Here is a 15,640-nt window from a genome sequence, read left to right on the forward strand (position 1 = left end):
TATATATATATATATATATATATATATATATATATATATATATATATTAAGACATTGTGTTTTAGAGTAAGGACTCTTGAGTCCAGTGTTATGCTTCCTGCTAACTACTACCATGAATAAGTCATATATCCTCTCTGTTTGTAAAATAAGGATATGCAAGATATTTACAAAGATGTCAGTGGGGAAGAGAGAAGTTTTGGAGGGAGGTCTTTATCAAAAAAATATTTGTTGTGTCTAGTAAACAATTTTTTTCTTAGTCTATTTTTTCTGATGTTAGTATAGCCACATTTACCCTCTTTTGGTTACAATTTACATGAAGGAATGGACAGATTCTTAGAAACACAAAAACTTCTGAAACTGACTCAAAGAGAAGTAGAAAATCTAAATAAACTTATACCTAGTAAAGAGATTAAACTAGTAACCAAAAGCCTACCACAAAGAAAAGCTGAGGATGAATGACTTTACTGGTGAATTCTACCAAACATTTAAGAAATTAACACCAGTGTTTCACTATGGGGAGACACTTCCTGACTTAATGAAACTTGTATTTCCCTGATACTAAGAGCAGAAAAAGACATCACAAGAAGAGAAAACTATAGATCAATATTCCTTTTATATATAGATATAAAAATTCTCAACCAAATACTAACAAACTGCATCTAGCAACATGTAAAAAGGATTGTACATCATGACCAAGAGGGATATATCCCACAAATAGGAGGTTGATTCAACATATGAAAACCAAAATACCAAAGTACTATTTTATCATAAGAATAATGGACAATCAATAGATGCAGAAAAACATTTGACAAAATCCTACATACTTTCTAGATAAAAACACTCAATAAACTTAGATAAACAAACTCCCTCAACCTGATAAAGGGCATCAGTGAAAAACCCTTAATCATACTTAATGGTGAAAGACCAAAAGCTTTCCTGTTAAGAACAGGAAAAAGAGCAGGATGTCGACGTTGGACAACAAAGATGGCTGCAGGAACCAGCAATTATTGGGAAGATCTCAGGAAACAAGCTCGACAGCTGGAAAATGAACTTGACCTGAAACTAGTTTCCTTCAGTAAACTATGTACAAGTTACAGTCATAGCAGTGCCCGAGATGGAAGACGCGACAGCTCTGACACAACACCCCTTTTAAATGGATCAAGCCAAGACAGAATGTTTGAAACAATGGCAATTGAGATTGAACAGCTTTTGGCAAGGCTTACAGGAGTAAATGATAAAATGGCAGAATATACCAACAGTGCAGGTGTCCCATCTTTGAATGCAGCACTGATGCATACATTACAGAGACATAGAGATATATTGCAGGATTATACACATGAATTCCATAAAACCAAAGCAAACTTCGTGGCAATACGGGAAAGGGAGAATCTCATGGGATCAGTACGAAAGGATATTGAGTCATATAAAAGTGGGTCTGGAGTAAACAACAGAAGAACTGAACTATTTTTGAAAGAACATGACCACCTTCGAAACTCAGATCGTCTGATAGAAGAGACCATAAGCATTGCTATGGCAACAAAAGAAAATATGACTTCCCAGAGAGGAATGTTGAAGTCGATTCAGAGCAAAATGAATACTTTGGCCAATCATTTTCCTGCTGTGAACAGCCTGATCCAGCAGATCAATCTGAGGAAGTGGCGAGACTCCCTCATCCTGGGCGGTGTCATTGGCATCTGTACCATCCTGTTGCTGCTGTATGCTTTCCATGGATGGAACATCTCTGGGGACTCTGGACAGCCACCACTTTCCCACCCTGATCTGGAATAAGGAAAAGTAGGAAGGAGAAGTTGATTGTCCTGATGATTAGCCTCACCAGCAGGATTAATTCATGACTGATAGCTCTGGACTCTGTCACGTGGTCAGATTGAGCTGAAGCCACAGTTTTTCTGTGCTCTCTTTTCTAGCACACATTTCCTTCTGTTTTTAGTTTAAAAAAAAAAAAAAATTTTCAGTTGCTTTTGTCCTCCCAGGAGGTAAGTAAACCAATCAGAAACAGAGTTTCTGTGCTTCAGTAATTGTGTTGAAGGCTGATGACAAGCCAGGTCTTAGAGCTGGACTTCTCAGAAAACCAGGTTTCTCTGTATCCAAAGACTGCTTTCCTTTTAGCCCCCAGATTGGGTTGTGAATAAAAATAGTTCTTGTCCTTTTATTTTACACTCATGATGAGAAATCACAAGTCATTTCTTGATAAGCTGTGCTATAAATTTCTACTCTGCGTCCCTGTTTTGGTATTCAAGGAAAATTACATTTTTCACAGATTCTTTGAGATGCCAACAGGTCAACTTCAACACAGTTGAGGTTGTCTGAAACAGAAGACAAACACTGCAAAAAACCTTTTTTTTCCTTCTTCTTTTTGTAAATTGTATGCACACTAGGGTTGACTGTATTACTGGAAAAGCATCAAGAATAACAGGCTTTTTTTGTCAGTCATTGTTTTGATTTTTTGTTTATATCTTCCATTGGATTAATATTTCCTACTACAAGTAAATGAAATTTCGGTTCTACCATGATAAAAGTAACTAATAGCCAGTGTCTGTCATTGCCCCCACCAATTCCTCATCATGTCAGGATTAACCCTGAATGAGGGGACTGCTCAGTTTTCAGTGAGATCTATTCAACAAGCCACATGTAAAAAGGTATTGATTTGCGGGGTCACCATCCAGATAATTCCATTTATAAATGCTCCATGATCTAGGAGCAAAAGTTTGAGAACTACTGCCTGATGTATTAGGAATTCTGAGTTTTACGAAGACCTATTTACTCCAAATCTGTTTTTTCCAAACATCCAGAGAATGGTTTTACTGTTGAAGGTTCATGTGACAGAATCTCTCTCTGCACCTGTCTTCTATCATCTGGACAGTGACAAAATTTTAAACCACCCACCAGAATTCTTTTCAGGTTTAACCATTTCTCCGTTTCTGTAAATGTATGACTTGTCTAACTGAACTACCACAAATAGCTTGAAGACTTCAACATCTGCAGTCCTCACCAAGAAAGAAGGTTGCTCTTCACCATTGGAATTGACTCTGGTACTTACAGTATTGGCTTCAGACTGTGCCACAGGGAATAAAAGGATATTAGCATGTAGTTCTTAACTGCATTACAGTGTGTAGGTGATGACATTCAGATGAACTTAATACACAGGCTGATGGCTATGCTAACCGCTGGTCTGGTACAGAAACTGAGAGGTTTTTCCTTCTGGTGTCTAAGTTTTATTATGTCCTGGGTATGAAAGGCATTTGATACCTTTTTTTTTAAACTATGGGGTTTATTTTTCTAAATATGGGTTGATCGATCAGTTACTTGATTGGGGATGCCCTTAAAAGAAAGTAAGTTTTCCCAACATGACCCTTAAAGGATTAGAGAAGTTCATTTATTAAATTCTCTGTTGGGAGAACAAAACTTCTCTCCCCTGACACTTTATTATTATCTTTGATTTTTCAAAGGGCCTTGATTGGTGGTTGTGCCTCAGCTAGAATTTATGGGACTTTCGTTGCTGTATGGTTGGCATTTATAAAATCTGAAGTATCATAAATAAAGTTATTTATTTAATTATACTAAAAAGAAAAAAAAAAAAGAGTAGGATGTCTGCCCTTGCCCCTTCTATTTAGGTTTACATTGTATTAGAGGTGCTAGCCAGAGCAATTAGACTAGAAAAAGAAAGAATGTATTCACATTGGGAATAAAGAAGTAAAACTATTTGTATTTTTAAATGATATGACCTTGTATATGAAAAATCCTTACACAGACTGTTAGAGATGATAGGATTTTTCATATACAAGATCATGTAGTATACGGAAGTCAATGGCTTTGGTAAGGCTATAAGAAACATTAGTATACAAAAGTCAATTCTATACCCTAGCAGTGAACCATCTGAAAATGAAATTAAGAAAACAGTTCTACTTCCAGTAGCATTAAAAAAGCAACTTGTTTATTCAACAAATTTAATTTAAAAAATCTAAGATTTTGTACACTGAAAACTATAAAACATTTCTGAAAGAAATTAAAGAAGACCAAAGGCTGTGGTACTGGCATACAGATAGACATATGGATCAAGGGAATAGAATTGAGAGTCTGGCCATAAATGTAGGAATTTATTTCTAATTAGTTTTTGATAACAGTGATTTAATAAATGGAAAGACATCCCATGTTTGTGGATGGGAAGACTTAATGTTAAGGGCACTACTACCCAAAATGATATACAAATTTAACATGCTCTCTGTCAAAATCACAGCAGGCTTTTATGCAGAAATTGTCCCCAAAATTCATATGGAAATGTGAAGGACCCAGAATAGCCAAAATCTTCTTAAAAGTGAAAACAAAGTTAGAGGACTCACACTTCCTGATTTTAAACTTATAAAACTATAGCAGTTAAGAATCTGTGGTATTGGTGTAGGGACACACATTGATCAATGGAATAGAATTGAGAGGCCAGAAGGAAACCCGTATGTTTATGGTCAATTGATTTTTGATAAGAGTGTCAAAACAGTTCATTGGGAGGAAGAATGTTTCATGTCAACACATGGTGCTGAGAGAATAGATATTCACAGGGAAAAAAAATGAAATTGGACCTCTACATCACAACATATATAAATATTAACTCAAAATGGATCAAAGATCTAAAAGTAAGAGCTATTAAACTCTTAGAAGAAAACATAGGTGTAACCCTTTGTGTCCTTGTGTTAGGCAGTGATTTGTTACAAGGACACCTAAAGCATAAGCAACAAAAGAAAAAATAAAGTCAGGACATTATTAAGCACAATTTCTTAATTGTGCTTCAAGGACACAATAAAAAAATTGAAAAGACAACCCACAGAATGGGAGAAAAAGTTTGCAAATCATATATTCTGTAAGAATATTATCTAGAATATATAAAGAATTTTTAAACTGAGAAACAAAAAGACAAATAATCCAATTTAAAAATGGGCAAAATCTTTGAATAGACGTTCCTCTGGAGATCTTACAAGTGGCCAGTAAACATGTGAAAAGATGCTCAAGTAATTGTTAGGGAAATGCAAGTCAAAACCATGTTAAGGTGTCATTTTACACTCACTAGGAAGGCTAAAATAAAGAAGATATAAGTGTTGGTGAAGATCGGGAGTAGTTGGAACCATCGTACATTGCTGATGGGAATGTAAAATGGTGCAACTACTTGGGAAAGCAGTTTGGTAGTTTCTCAGGAAACTAAACTTGGACTTACCAATTTTACTCTTAGGTATACACCTGAGAGAATTGAAAATATGTGTTCACAAAAAAACTTGGACACGAATGTTACAATAATCGGAGCATTATTATGAATAGCCAGAAAGTGGAAACAAATATCTATTGATTGATGAATGGATAAACAAAACGTGGTATATCCATGCAATGGAATATCATTCAGCTATAAAAATGCATGAATTACTGATACCTGCTATAACATGGATGAACCTTGAAAACAGTATTCTAAGTGAAAGAAGCCAGACATGAACGGCCACATAATGTTTGATTCCATTTATATGAAATGTTCAAAATCGGCAAATCCATAGAGATAGAAAGTAGATTAGTGGTTGCCAGGGGCTACAGAGTGACTTCTAATAGTTACAGGGTTTCTCTCTCGATTATGAAAATATGCTCGATACTGGTGAGGGTTCCATAACCTTGTGAATATACTAAAAACCACTGAATTGTACATTTAAAAGTATAAATTTTATGGTATGTGAGTTTTATCTCAATTTTAAAAAGGAGACAAACCTACACATAAAGATCCTTCTAATTCTGATAACAATGATTTTTCAGTGGATGTGTAATAAAATTATTATAAAGTATATGTTAAAATTATTACTTGTTACATGAACTATCCAGGTATTATGATTTCTTTCTTAGAGTAGAATATTCATGTCTTCTTGTCCCTTAACATGACTTTTAATCATAATTTGGCTATGTGGTAAAAGAATTCTGAATATACGTGTTAAATCATTTGCAGTGCCTTTGGCTTCAAGTTATAAAGAACCTAAATGAAAAGTGACATAATAATGTTTATGCCTTGCATGGTTAGATTGGAGGTAGAGCAGCTTCGTGGTTGGTTAAGCTGGTTAATGCAATGATACATCATCAAAGGCCCAGATTCTGTCTATTTTATCCTCAATGTGTCATCTTTGCCGTCAGGCTGTTTGGTTTTCTGATCAACCTCCCATCCAGATAGGAAGTTTCCAAAAAGAAAAACAGAAACTGTTTATGCCTTCTACCATCACCATCTTTTTTTAAAGAGTGAGAAGCCTTTTCCAGAAGCCCCATAGCAAAATTCCTTCCACATTTCATTGGCCAGAATAGGATCATAAGACAATTTCTAAACCAGTCCCTGGAAAGGGAAGTGGAATGTTTATTTTTAAATTCTTTTAAATAGACTTTATCTTTTTTAGGTGATTTTTGGGTTTACAGAAAAATTACACAGACAGTACAGAGTTCCCATATGATCCTGCCACACATACTTTCCCTTGTTATTAACATTTTGTATTAGTGAGGTACAGTTTTTTTACAATCGAGGAGCTGATATTGAATAATAACAATATTATAAACTAAAGTCCATAGTTTACATTAGGGTTTACTTTTTGTGTTGGACGGTTCTATGAGTGTTGATAAATGCATGATCTCATGTATCCACTATTCACCATTACAATAACATACAGAATAGTTTCACTGCCCTAAATGTGTCCAGTGCTATACTTGTTCATCTCTTACCTTCTCTCCCTCAAGCCACTGGTAATCGTTGCTCTTTTTAATGTCTCTGTGGTTTTGCCTTTTCCAGAATGTCACCTAGTTGGAATCATACAGTTTGTAGGCTTTTCAGCATATTTCATGTAGCAATATGCATTTAAGTTTCCTCTGTGTCTTTTAGCGTCTTGGTCGCTCATTTCTTTTTATTGCTGAATAATATTCCATTGTATGAATGTACCACAGTTTGTTTATCCATTCACCTATTGAAGGACATTTTGGTTGCTTCCAAATTTTGACAGTTATGAAAAAAGCTGCTATAAGCATTGATGTATAGATTTTGCTGGATCATATCGTAAGCCTAGTTTCTCTTTGTAAGACACTGCCAAACCATCCAACAAGGTGGGAGGAATGTACCATGTTACATTCTCATCAGCACTGCGAGTGCCTGTGGCCCTGTGTTCTTGTCAGCATATGCTCCTGTCCACGTTTTGGGTTTTAGTCATTCTAATAGGTGTGCAGTGGCATCTCATTGTAATTGGCAGTTTTCTAAGGACACATGATGTTCAGCATCTTTTCATATGTTTATTTGCTGCCTGTATGTCTTCTTTGGAAGGTGAGGTGTCCTCTCTTCAAATCTTGACCATTTTTTAATTGGGTTGTTTGCTTTCTTACTGAGTTTTAAGAATTTTGTTTACATTTTGGATACAAGTCCTTTACCAGATACATGTTTTCCAAATACTTTCTGCCAGTCTATGGCTTTTCGTTTATGTGTTTTCATTTAGCACTTTCATTTAAGTGTTTTTCACAAGGCAGATGTTTTGGTTTTTCTTTTGGAGATCATGCTTTTGGTGTTGAATCTAAAAAATCATCATTAAATCCAAGTCACCTGGATTTTCTCCTGTGTTTATAGTTTCACACTCCACATTTAGGTCTGTGATCCATTTTGAGTTGCCTGTTGGGATTTTTTTTTCTGTGTCGATGTCTTAATTCCAGCACCAACCATTTGTTGAAAAGACTATCCCTTCTCTATTCGGTTGCCTTTTTCCTTTGTTAGAGATCATTCGACTATATTTATGTAGGTCTGTTTCTGGGCTTTCTGTTCTTTTCCATTCTGTTAACAGTACCCTACTGTCTTAATCACTGTAGCTTTATATATGTCTTTAAGTTGGATAGTGTCAGTACTGTGTTGTTCTTCAGTATTGTATTGGCTATCCTGGGTTTTTTGTTTTTCCATACAGACCTTAGAATCAGTTTGCTGGTGTCCACTATTAATAACTTGCCGGGATTTTGATTAGAATTATGTTGAATCTAGATCAAGTTGGGAAAAAAGCAACATTTTAACAATATTTGCACCTTCCTATCAGTGAACATGGGATATCTCATCATTTATTTAGATTGTCTTTGATTTCTTTCATCAGTGTTTTGTTATTTTGCTCATATAGATCATGTCTATATTTTGTTAGATTTGTATTTATTTCATTTTTTGTGCTAGTATAAATGGTGGTATGTTTTAAATTTCAAATTCCAATTGTTCATTGCTGGTATATAGAAGAGCAATTGGCTTTTGTGTGTTAACTTTGTATCCTGCAAGTTTTCTATCTTCACTTCTGTTTATTTTTTATTCTTAATAAAACTAGTAGACTTAGCACCTTTGCTTTAGATAATCTTTTTGAAGAATTTGTAACGTTTTCATTTTATTTTTTCTTGCAGAGAATGTCTTGGGAAGCATGAGGTGAGTTATAGGCACAAATTTTAAGTAAAGCTTATAATTTATGCCTCTTCTATTGAGGATTGTTAGAAATGACAAGGTATAATTATTATTTTTTTAGTGCTTTAAAAAGTACAAGAGTTATCTGCAAATTTTTTTTTAAAGATGTACTTTATTTTAGAGTGGGAGAGAGAGAGCTCATGTGTGCCAGTGGGAAGGGGCAGAGGCAGAGGGAGAGGGAGAGAAGCAGACTCCCCACTGATCAGGGAACCTGACATGGGGCTTGATCCCAAGAGCCTGAGATCATGACCTGAGCCAAAATCAGGAGTCAGATGCTCAACCAACTGAGCAAACCAGGCGCCCCTCTGCTGATGTTTAAAATATACTGGTGCTTTTGGGAATTAGCCAATGTATATGTGGTCACTATAGCATCCTTGTATTGAATTTCCCTTTTGGGAATAGAATGTTTTGCTTATTGGCATTCATTTTTTGGATTTTTTGATAGGTTACTTTGATTTTGAATATAACTATTATTAATGAAAATGTGTTAGACCTTTATGAAACTTGTTCTCAAATGATAATAGAGTCATTTCAGAAACATGGGTCCAGAAGGTTTTGTGTGTGTTGCTGATTTTCTTTTTTTTTTTTTTTTTTTTAAGGTGAGTCCACTACCATGCTATGCTATAGGACCTTACTCTTGTAAGAGAGTATGTGGACGAACCTTAGGTTGTCAGAATCACACGTGTATGAAAGAATGCCACAAAGTAACTGAAATTGATACCTGCGTTGGCAAAAACAAGGTAATATCCTTAGGTTGAATGTATATGTGCTTCTAGTATGCTTGGAACATTTTTTTGAATAATTATGCCGTAAATATTTTTACATTTTGTTAGAACTTTTTTATTCCGTCTTGCCCTCATCCCTTCTCCTTCCTTGCCTCTCTTAATACAACCAGCTTGGTGTATATTTCTCTTTATCTTTGTGCTAACTCATGATAATAAGCCTTTTAATGTTCTCTCAACATACTGTACTGTGTTAATACATAGGCTTTGATTTTATGCTAAAGTACAGAAATTATGTGTCTATTTAGATAGTAGTTAATAATATCACTTCCACTTCTGTTCATTTATATGTCTGGCTTTAGTCTGGAACATTTGTTCTCAGCAATTTTTTAAACCTAACATCTGTGATAGGCAATGTTCACAATTTTTTTTTAAATTTTATTTTATTATGTTATGTTAGTCACCATACAATACATCATTAGTTTTTGATGTAGTGATCCATGATTCGTTGTTTTCGTATAACACCCAGTGCTCCATGCAGTACATGCCCTCTTTAATACCCATCACCAGGCTAACCTATTCTCCCACTTCCCTCCCCTCTAGAACCCTCAGTTTGTTTCTCAGAGTCCATAGTCTCTCATGGTTCGTCTTCCCCTCCGATTTTAATAAATTCCCAATCGTTCATTGGAAATAAAGTAAATAGCATCACAGATGTAGGGCATGTGTGTGTGAAATTCACTAAAAGCATTTTCTAAAGCATATGAGAAGTCAACCATTGAAAGATCTCTAAAATTGCCATTTTACAAGGAAAAATAAATGTAGCTAAGCAAATTTTAAATGATATTAAATTTTATTTTTGAACATTTAAATTCGTCAGCACATAAAAACATAGAACAACAAAAGTATTTTCAATAGCAATAAAATATAAAAGACTCCTATTAAAACAGAGATACAGATAGTGTCCTGTTCTGAATTTCCTAGGCCATATGAAAGTTTCTGGCCAAGAAAATATAGGCAGAAATGCTTTTCATCTCCAAAAATAGTCAGGGAAATCTTTATTTATCATTAACCACTCTACTTTTTTTTTTTGAACTGACATTTTCAGTTTTATTTATTTATTTATTATTAACATATAATGTATTATTTATTTCAGGGATACAGGTCTGTGATTCATCAGTCTTACACAGTTCACAGTGCTCACCATAGTACATACCCTCCCCAGTGTCCATCACCTAGCCACCCCATCCCTCCCACCCACCTCCACTCCAGCAAAGAGTCTTTTATGGTTTGTCTCCCTATCTGGTTTCATTTTGTTTCATTTTTCTCTCTCTTCCCCTATGATCTCTGGCTTGTTTCTCAAATTCCTCATATCATTGAGATCATATGATACTTATCTTTCTCTGATTGACTTATTTCGCTTAGCATAATACCCTCTAGTTCTATCCACGTTGTTGCAAATGGCAGGATTTCGTTTTTTTTGATGGCTGAGTGATATTCCATTGTATATATACACCACATCTTCTTTATTCATTCATCTGTTGATGGACATCTAGGCTCCTTCCATAGTTTGGCTGTTGTGGACATTGCTGCTGTGAACATTGGGGTGCGTGTGCCCCTTTGGATCACTACATTTGTATCTTTGGGGTAAATACCCAGTAGTGCAATTGCTGGGACGTAGGGTAGCTCTATTTTCAACTTCTTGAGGAACCTCCATACTGTTTTCCAGAGTGGCTGCACCAGCTTGCATTCCCACCGACAGTGTAGGAGCGTTCTCCTTTCTCCCCATCCTCGCCAATATCTGTCGTTTCCTGACTTGTTAATTTTAACCATCTGACTGGTGTGAGGTGGTATCTCATTGAGGTTTTGATTTGTATTTCCCTGATGCCAGGTGATGTTGAGCACTTTTTCATGTGCCTGTTGGCCATGTCTTCTTTGCAGAAATGTCTGTTCATTTAACCACTCTACTTTTTCTCTACTTCTGTGATTGAGGAGGTTGTTATGTCCCATGTGATAGTTAAAAACTAAGTCTCCATCCTCCAGTGTCCCAGAATGACTGATTTGCCAGAGTCCCCTGCCAGGCTACATTTGACATGGTGTGTGAATAAAAAATAAACTTTTGTTATATAGAAAATTATAAATTTTAAAAATATTTAATGTTTTTTTTGTAGACTTCCATTCTTCAGGGAATCAATACTATTAGCAAGTGTGTTTAATGAGGAATAAGCAAAAATTTTAAGATTCATTTTATTAACTAACATTAAGTTTACAAATGTTTAAGTTATTAATATGAATTGTAATTGAAAATTTCACTTGCATTGTTATTTTTTTGGTCTTTGATTTGGTGATTGTAAAGCATGATAACCTAAGCCTCCATAGTATCATTCTCGCTCATGTGCAGACATGTGAATGTATAGCTTATAATTTCTTCATCGATCCATGCTTTAATCCTTAATAAAAATGTACTCATGATAAAATGAAAAAGATATTGGAATTATAAGATCATACATAATAATTCAAAACCACTTTAGTGAGAATATAGCTGCTGTATAGCTTTCCTCCTCTGGATTTCCAGAACATCAAGTGAGTTGAAAAAAAAAAAAAACAACTCACTTCAAGAGCTGATATGACACTGATTGGGGAATTATCTTGGATTATCCCAGCATTGCTTCATGGGTAATGGCTGTGGTAAAATATGGGTTATAAGTTATGTGCAGTTCTTAATTTAGCTACAAGTCCATCTTTATCTCCCATTCATGGAAGGCTGAGGCAGTGCAAGTGAGTGAAAATTACATTATTTGGGGGATTACTTTGCAGTCATTATAATTTATATATTAAAAATGAAATAATTCATAAACTCTTTAAAATGAATTCCTTACTGTAACATCTCAAGTGAGACCCATTAGAAAAGATCTCCTTGTATGTCTCTCTTGACCCAGATGGCTCTGGAATTCTAATGCAGTTTCTACCTTGAATTCTAGCACAGAGCCTATAACATAGCAGGTATTTAAAAGTGTTTATTGAATTGACTGGAATCAAAACTCTTTTGCTTCTTATCTCTGTTCTGGTCTCTTTCCCTGGCCTTACTGGCAGATCTCAGTCCAATTAAGGCTATTCTTACAAGCAGTGCCTTTGATTGCTACCATTAACAACAAATATATCCCTATTGTCTAATTCATTGGCTGGAGTGAGTGGAACAGTGGTTAACTGGGGAAAGGTGTGAGACTGATGGCAAATGAAGTGTGTGTATTTCCCAAGCAAACCTGAGTACAAATATTTTTGAGTGACTGAAAGAAGAAATAATGAAGATAGTCTTTTCTCTTTGGGAAAAATCTGTACCAAAAAAAAAGAAAAAAGAAAATATATGTACATAATCACACATAGGCACATATATTTCTTATATAATTATGTATGTGATAGACCCTTGCCATGCAGTGTTGTCTGAGTGATGGGCATCACCTGGAATCTTGTTGGAAATGCAAAATCTCAGGTCTCACCTAAGTATTTTAACGATTGCCAAGTGATTGATCATGCACAAAAATGTTTGAGAATCACTGCTAAGGGCAATGTGTGTGATGTGTGATGTTTCATTGATTTAAAAAAAAAGAATTTTGTTATGATCATCAATCTCACTAAGAGATTGGAACTTAATTATTCCAGCCGTTAAAAACAAGGGATAATTTTGTAATGTGAGAGAGGTACTAATTATTGCTACAGTGACAATCTTATTACAGTACGTAAATGTTGAACACCTTAAATTTACAAAATGTCAAATATATGTTAATAAAATGGGAAAAAAAGAATTTTACCTATCAAGATTTATTTTCCAATTTGTAAAGTAACCCAAATGTTTATTCTGCTTTCCTTCTCATCATCTCATTGCTTAAAATTAGGATTGCTATCTTCTCTGGATTTCCAGCTGTCCTATGAATCAGAAAAAAAAACTCATTTTAAAAGCTGATATGACTGATTAGGGAATTATTGTGGATTATCCCAATATTGTTCCCTGGGTTAAAATTTGTTTTCTTTTTTTTTAAAGGAGAACTGTGTAAGATATTTGACAGCCAGGCTTGCTGTATTGGAAGTGATCCAGGAAGATAGTTTAGCAAGTACAGATTTAGTAATTTTTTTTTTTCGTAATTGGAAGGAAGGAGCCTCATATCATCAGGATAATTCTTCTTTTGCAGATAGGGAAACTGAAGGTTGTCAAATGACTTGTTCATGATCATGTAACAGGACAGTAGTAATCAGAGAGTAGTAGTATCCCTGTCTTAACTCCCAGCCCAGTATGTTCTTCTGTTCATGTTATTTAAGTGAAAGATTATTGCAGGTGTACCACATAGCCAGGAAAAAACAAGTGAAACAGACTGTGTGTGTCATCTTTGGTTATATTTGCGTATTTTGAGATTTCTCGGCCTATCTTTCTCCTAGTCTTTCCCATTTCAGAAAGTTGTATTACCAGTTTTACCCAGTTCTGCTGATTAAAGGGAGGAACATTTCTTGATTTCTTTCTTCATTGTCCTTGTCTCACAACATCCTTGTCAGGTTTATCTTCAAAGTACATCCCTGAATCTGACCATTTCTTATAACCTCCACCACCAACATCCTCATCCAAGCCACCATCATCTCTTCCCTAGAGATGTCTGTACTATTCTCCCAGCCAACTTCTCTACTCCCACTTTTCTCTTACTGCATCAGCTAGATCCATCTTTTAAAAATGTAAGTAAAAAAAAAAAAAAAGTAAGTTAGGTGTGTTATCTCCCATTCAAAACCCATCAGTAGCTTTCAGTTACTCTTAGGATAAAATCCAAATGGCCTTATGATGGCCTAAAAGGTTTTATAATGATCTAACTTCTGACTGCCTTTCCTCCCTCTTCACTCATCACTCACGTGCTCATTTCTACTTCTGTTCTTGCTATTTCTTGAATATTCCAAATTTGTTCTACGTCAGAGGCTTTGCACTTAGTGTTCTTTTCTCTGAGACTCTACATTTTTATGACTCTCTCCCTTATTTATTCTGTTCAAACATGAACTTTATCAGATAGGCTTCCTTCTTACTGCTCCTTTTACTCCCTCTTAACCTGCTTTTTCTTTTTTCAGAGTATTTATGAAGACATTCTATTATGTTCTTTACCTCCCTCACTTAAATTTAAGTTTCTTAGGTCAGGGATCTCTCCCATTTTGCATATTCCCAGCATGTGAATAATTCCTGGCATATGATGCTGAAAGAATGTAGAATAAATTAATGTACTTTTAAAAATAAAAAATAGAAATTATTTTTACAAGAATGTCTCATAATTGAAACACTTTTTGTGTTTCTACATGTCAAAATAGCTTAGATTTTTATTGACATAGTCCTACATGTCAAAAATAGTTTAGATTTTTATTGACATAATCACTCTTGTAATCATGGCTATACTTAGGAATGATAACAAAATTTTTAAACTTTAAGACTTACTATCCCTGTCTGTAGCTCTCTTACTTTATCTCATGTATGACATGTGAAAATAAGTAATAGCCTGCAATAATAATTTTTAAACTTCTTTAGTAGGTAGATGGTAGTTAAATTATTAAATTCCTAGAGCAGAGATGTGCCTTGTTGACTTACATTGAAATACATGTATTTGTAGGGCGCCTGGGTGGCTCAGTTGGTTAAGCGACTGCCTTCGGCTCAGGTCATGATCCTGGAGTCCCTGGATCGAGTCGTGCATCGGGCTCCCTGCTTGGCGGGGAGTCTGCTTCACGCTCTGACCTTCCCTCCTCTCATGTGGTTTCTCTCTCTCAAATAAATAAATAAAATCTTCAAAAAAAAAAAAAAAAAAAGAAATACATGTATTTGTAAAAGTAATGTAATTTTGGTTCATTGAAGTACGTTAAAACATAAACTGCTGGTCATTCTCCTTTTTCCCCTTTATGCATGTTTCACTTTGGCAAGGTGAGAGCAGTGTCTCCAGAACATTGCATGCTTTGGGAATTTTTATTTATGTATTAACAGAGTGTTGATTTCTTTAGTTTGATGGTGATCATGTTTGTTGGGTGGAAATGAATTAACAGTGTTTTATTTTGGGGTGCCTGGGTGGCTCAGTCAGTTAAGCATCTGCCTTCGGCTCAGGTCATGATCCCGGGGTCCTGGGATCGAGCCCCTCATCGGGCTTCCTGCTCAGCGGGGAGCCTGCTTCTCCCTCTGCCTCTGTCGCTCCTCCTGCTTGTGCTCTCTCTCTTTCCCTCTTTCTCTCTCTCTCAAATTAATAAAATAAAAAAAAACAAACTGTTTTATTTTGTTCTGCTACTGACTATTCTTTAGGAACTAATTTACATTTTTAGTAGGAATACTCGCAATCAAGTACAATTTCAAGATGAAGCAGTTTGATTTAATGAGGTTTGTAGACATAAAACTCTTTGTGAATAGTGGTCATATTGATAATCTTGCTGTTCT

General features: G+C 35.2%; 2 protein-coding genes across 3 annotated transcripts in view; both read left to right on the forward strand.

Moving 5' to 3' along the window:
• The window catches only part of NFXL1 (nuclear transcription factor, X-box binding like 1), a 75,626-nt gene that overhangs the window by 34,989 nt on the left and 24,997 nt on the right, over positions 1-15,640 (forward strand). The window contains exons 16-17 of the mRNA XM_021701615.2: positions 8,428-8,449; positions 9,085-9,225. Of these exons, the coding sequence (XP_021557290.1) occupies positions 8,428-8,449; positions 9,085-9,225 (163 nt within the window). The remainder of the gene's footprint in view (positions 1-8,427; positions 8,450-9,084; positions 9,226-15,640) is intronic.
• LOC110590776 (Golgi SNAP receptor complex member 1-like) lies at positions 974-1,977 on the forward strand. 2 transcript variants are annotated; one of them, XM_044912995.1, is made up of 2 exons: positions 1,005-1,015; positions 1,131-1,974. In XM_044912995.1, the coding sequence occupies exon 2, from the start codon at positions 1,174-1,176 to the stop codon at positions 1,786-1,788; it is 615 nt and encodes a 204-aa protein (XP_044768930.1). In that variant the 5' UTR covers positions 1,005-1,015; positions 1,131-1,173; the 3' UTR covers positions 1,789-1,974. The 2 variants fall into 2 exon arrangements, with proteins under 2 accessions (XP_044768929.1, XP_044768930.1); XM_044912994.1 differs by having other exon boundaries at positions 974-1,977.

The sequence above is a fragment of the Neomonachus schauinslandi genome, chromosome 2 (assembly GCF_002201575.2).
Source record: "Neomonachus schauinslandi chromosome 2, ASM220157v2, whole genome shotgun sequence".
Lineage (NCBI taxonomy): Eukaryota > Metazoa > Chordata > Mammalia > Carnivora > Phocidae > Neomonachus > Neomonachus schauinslandi.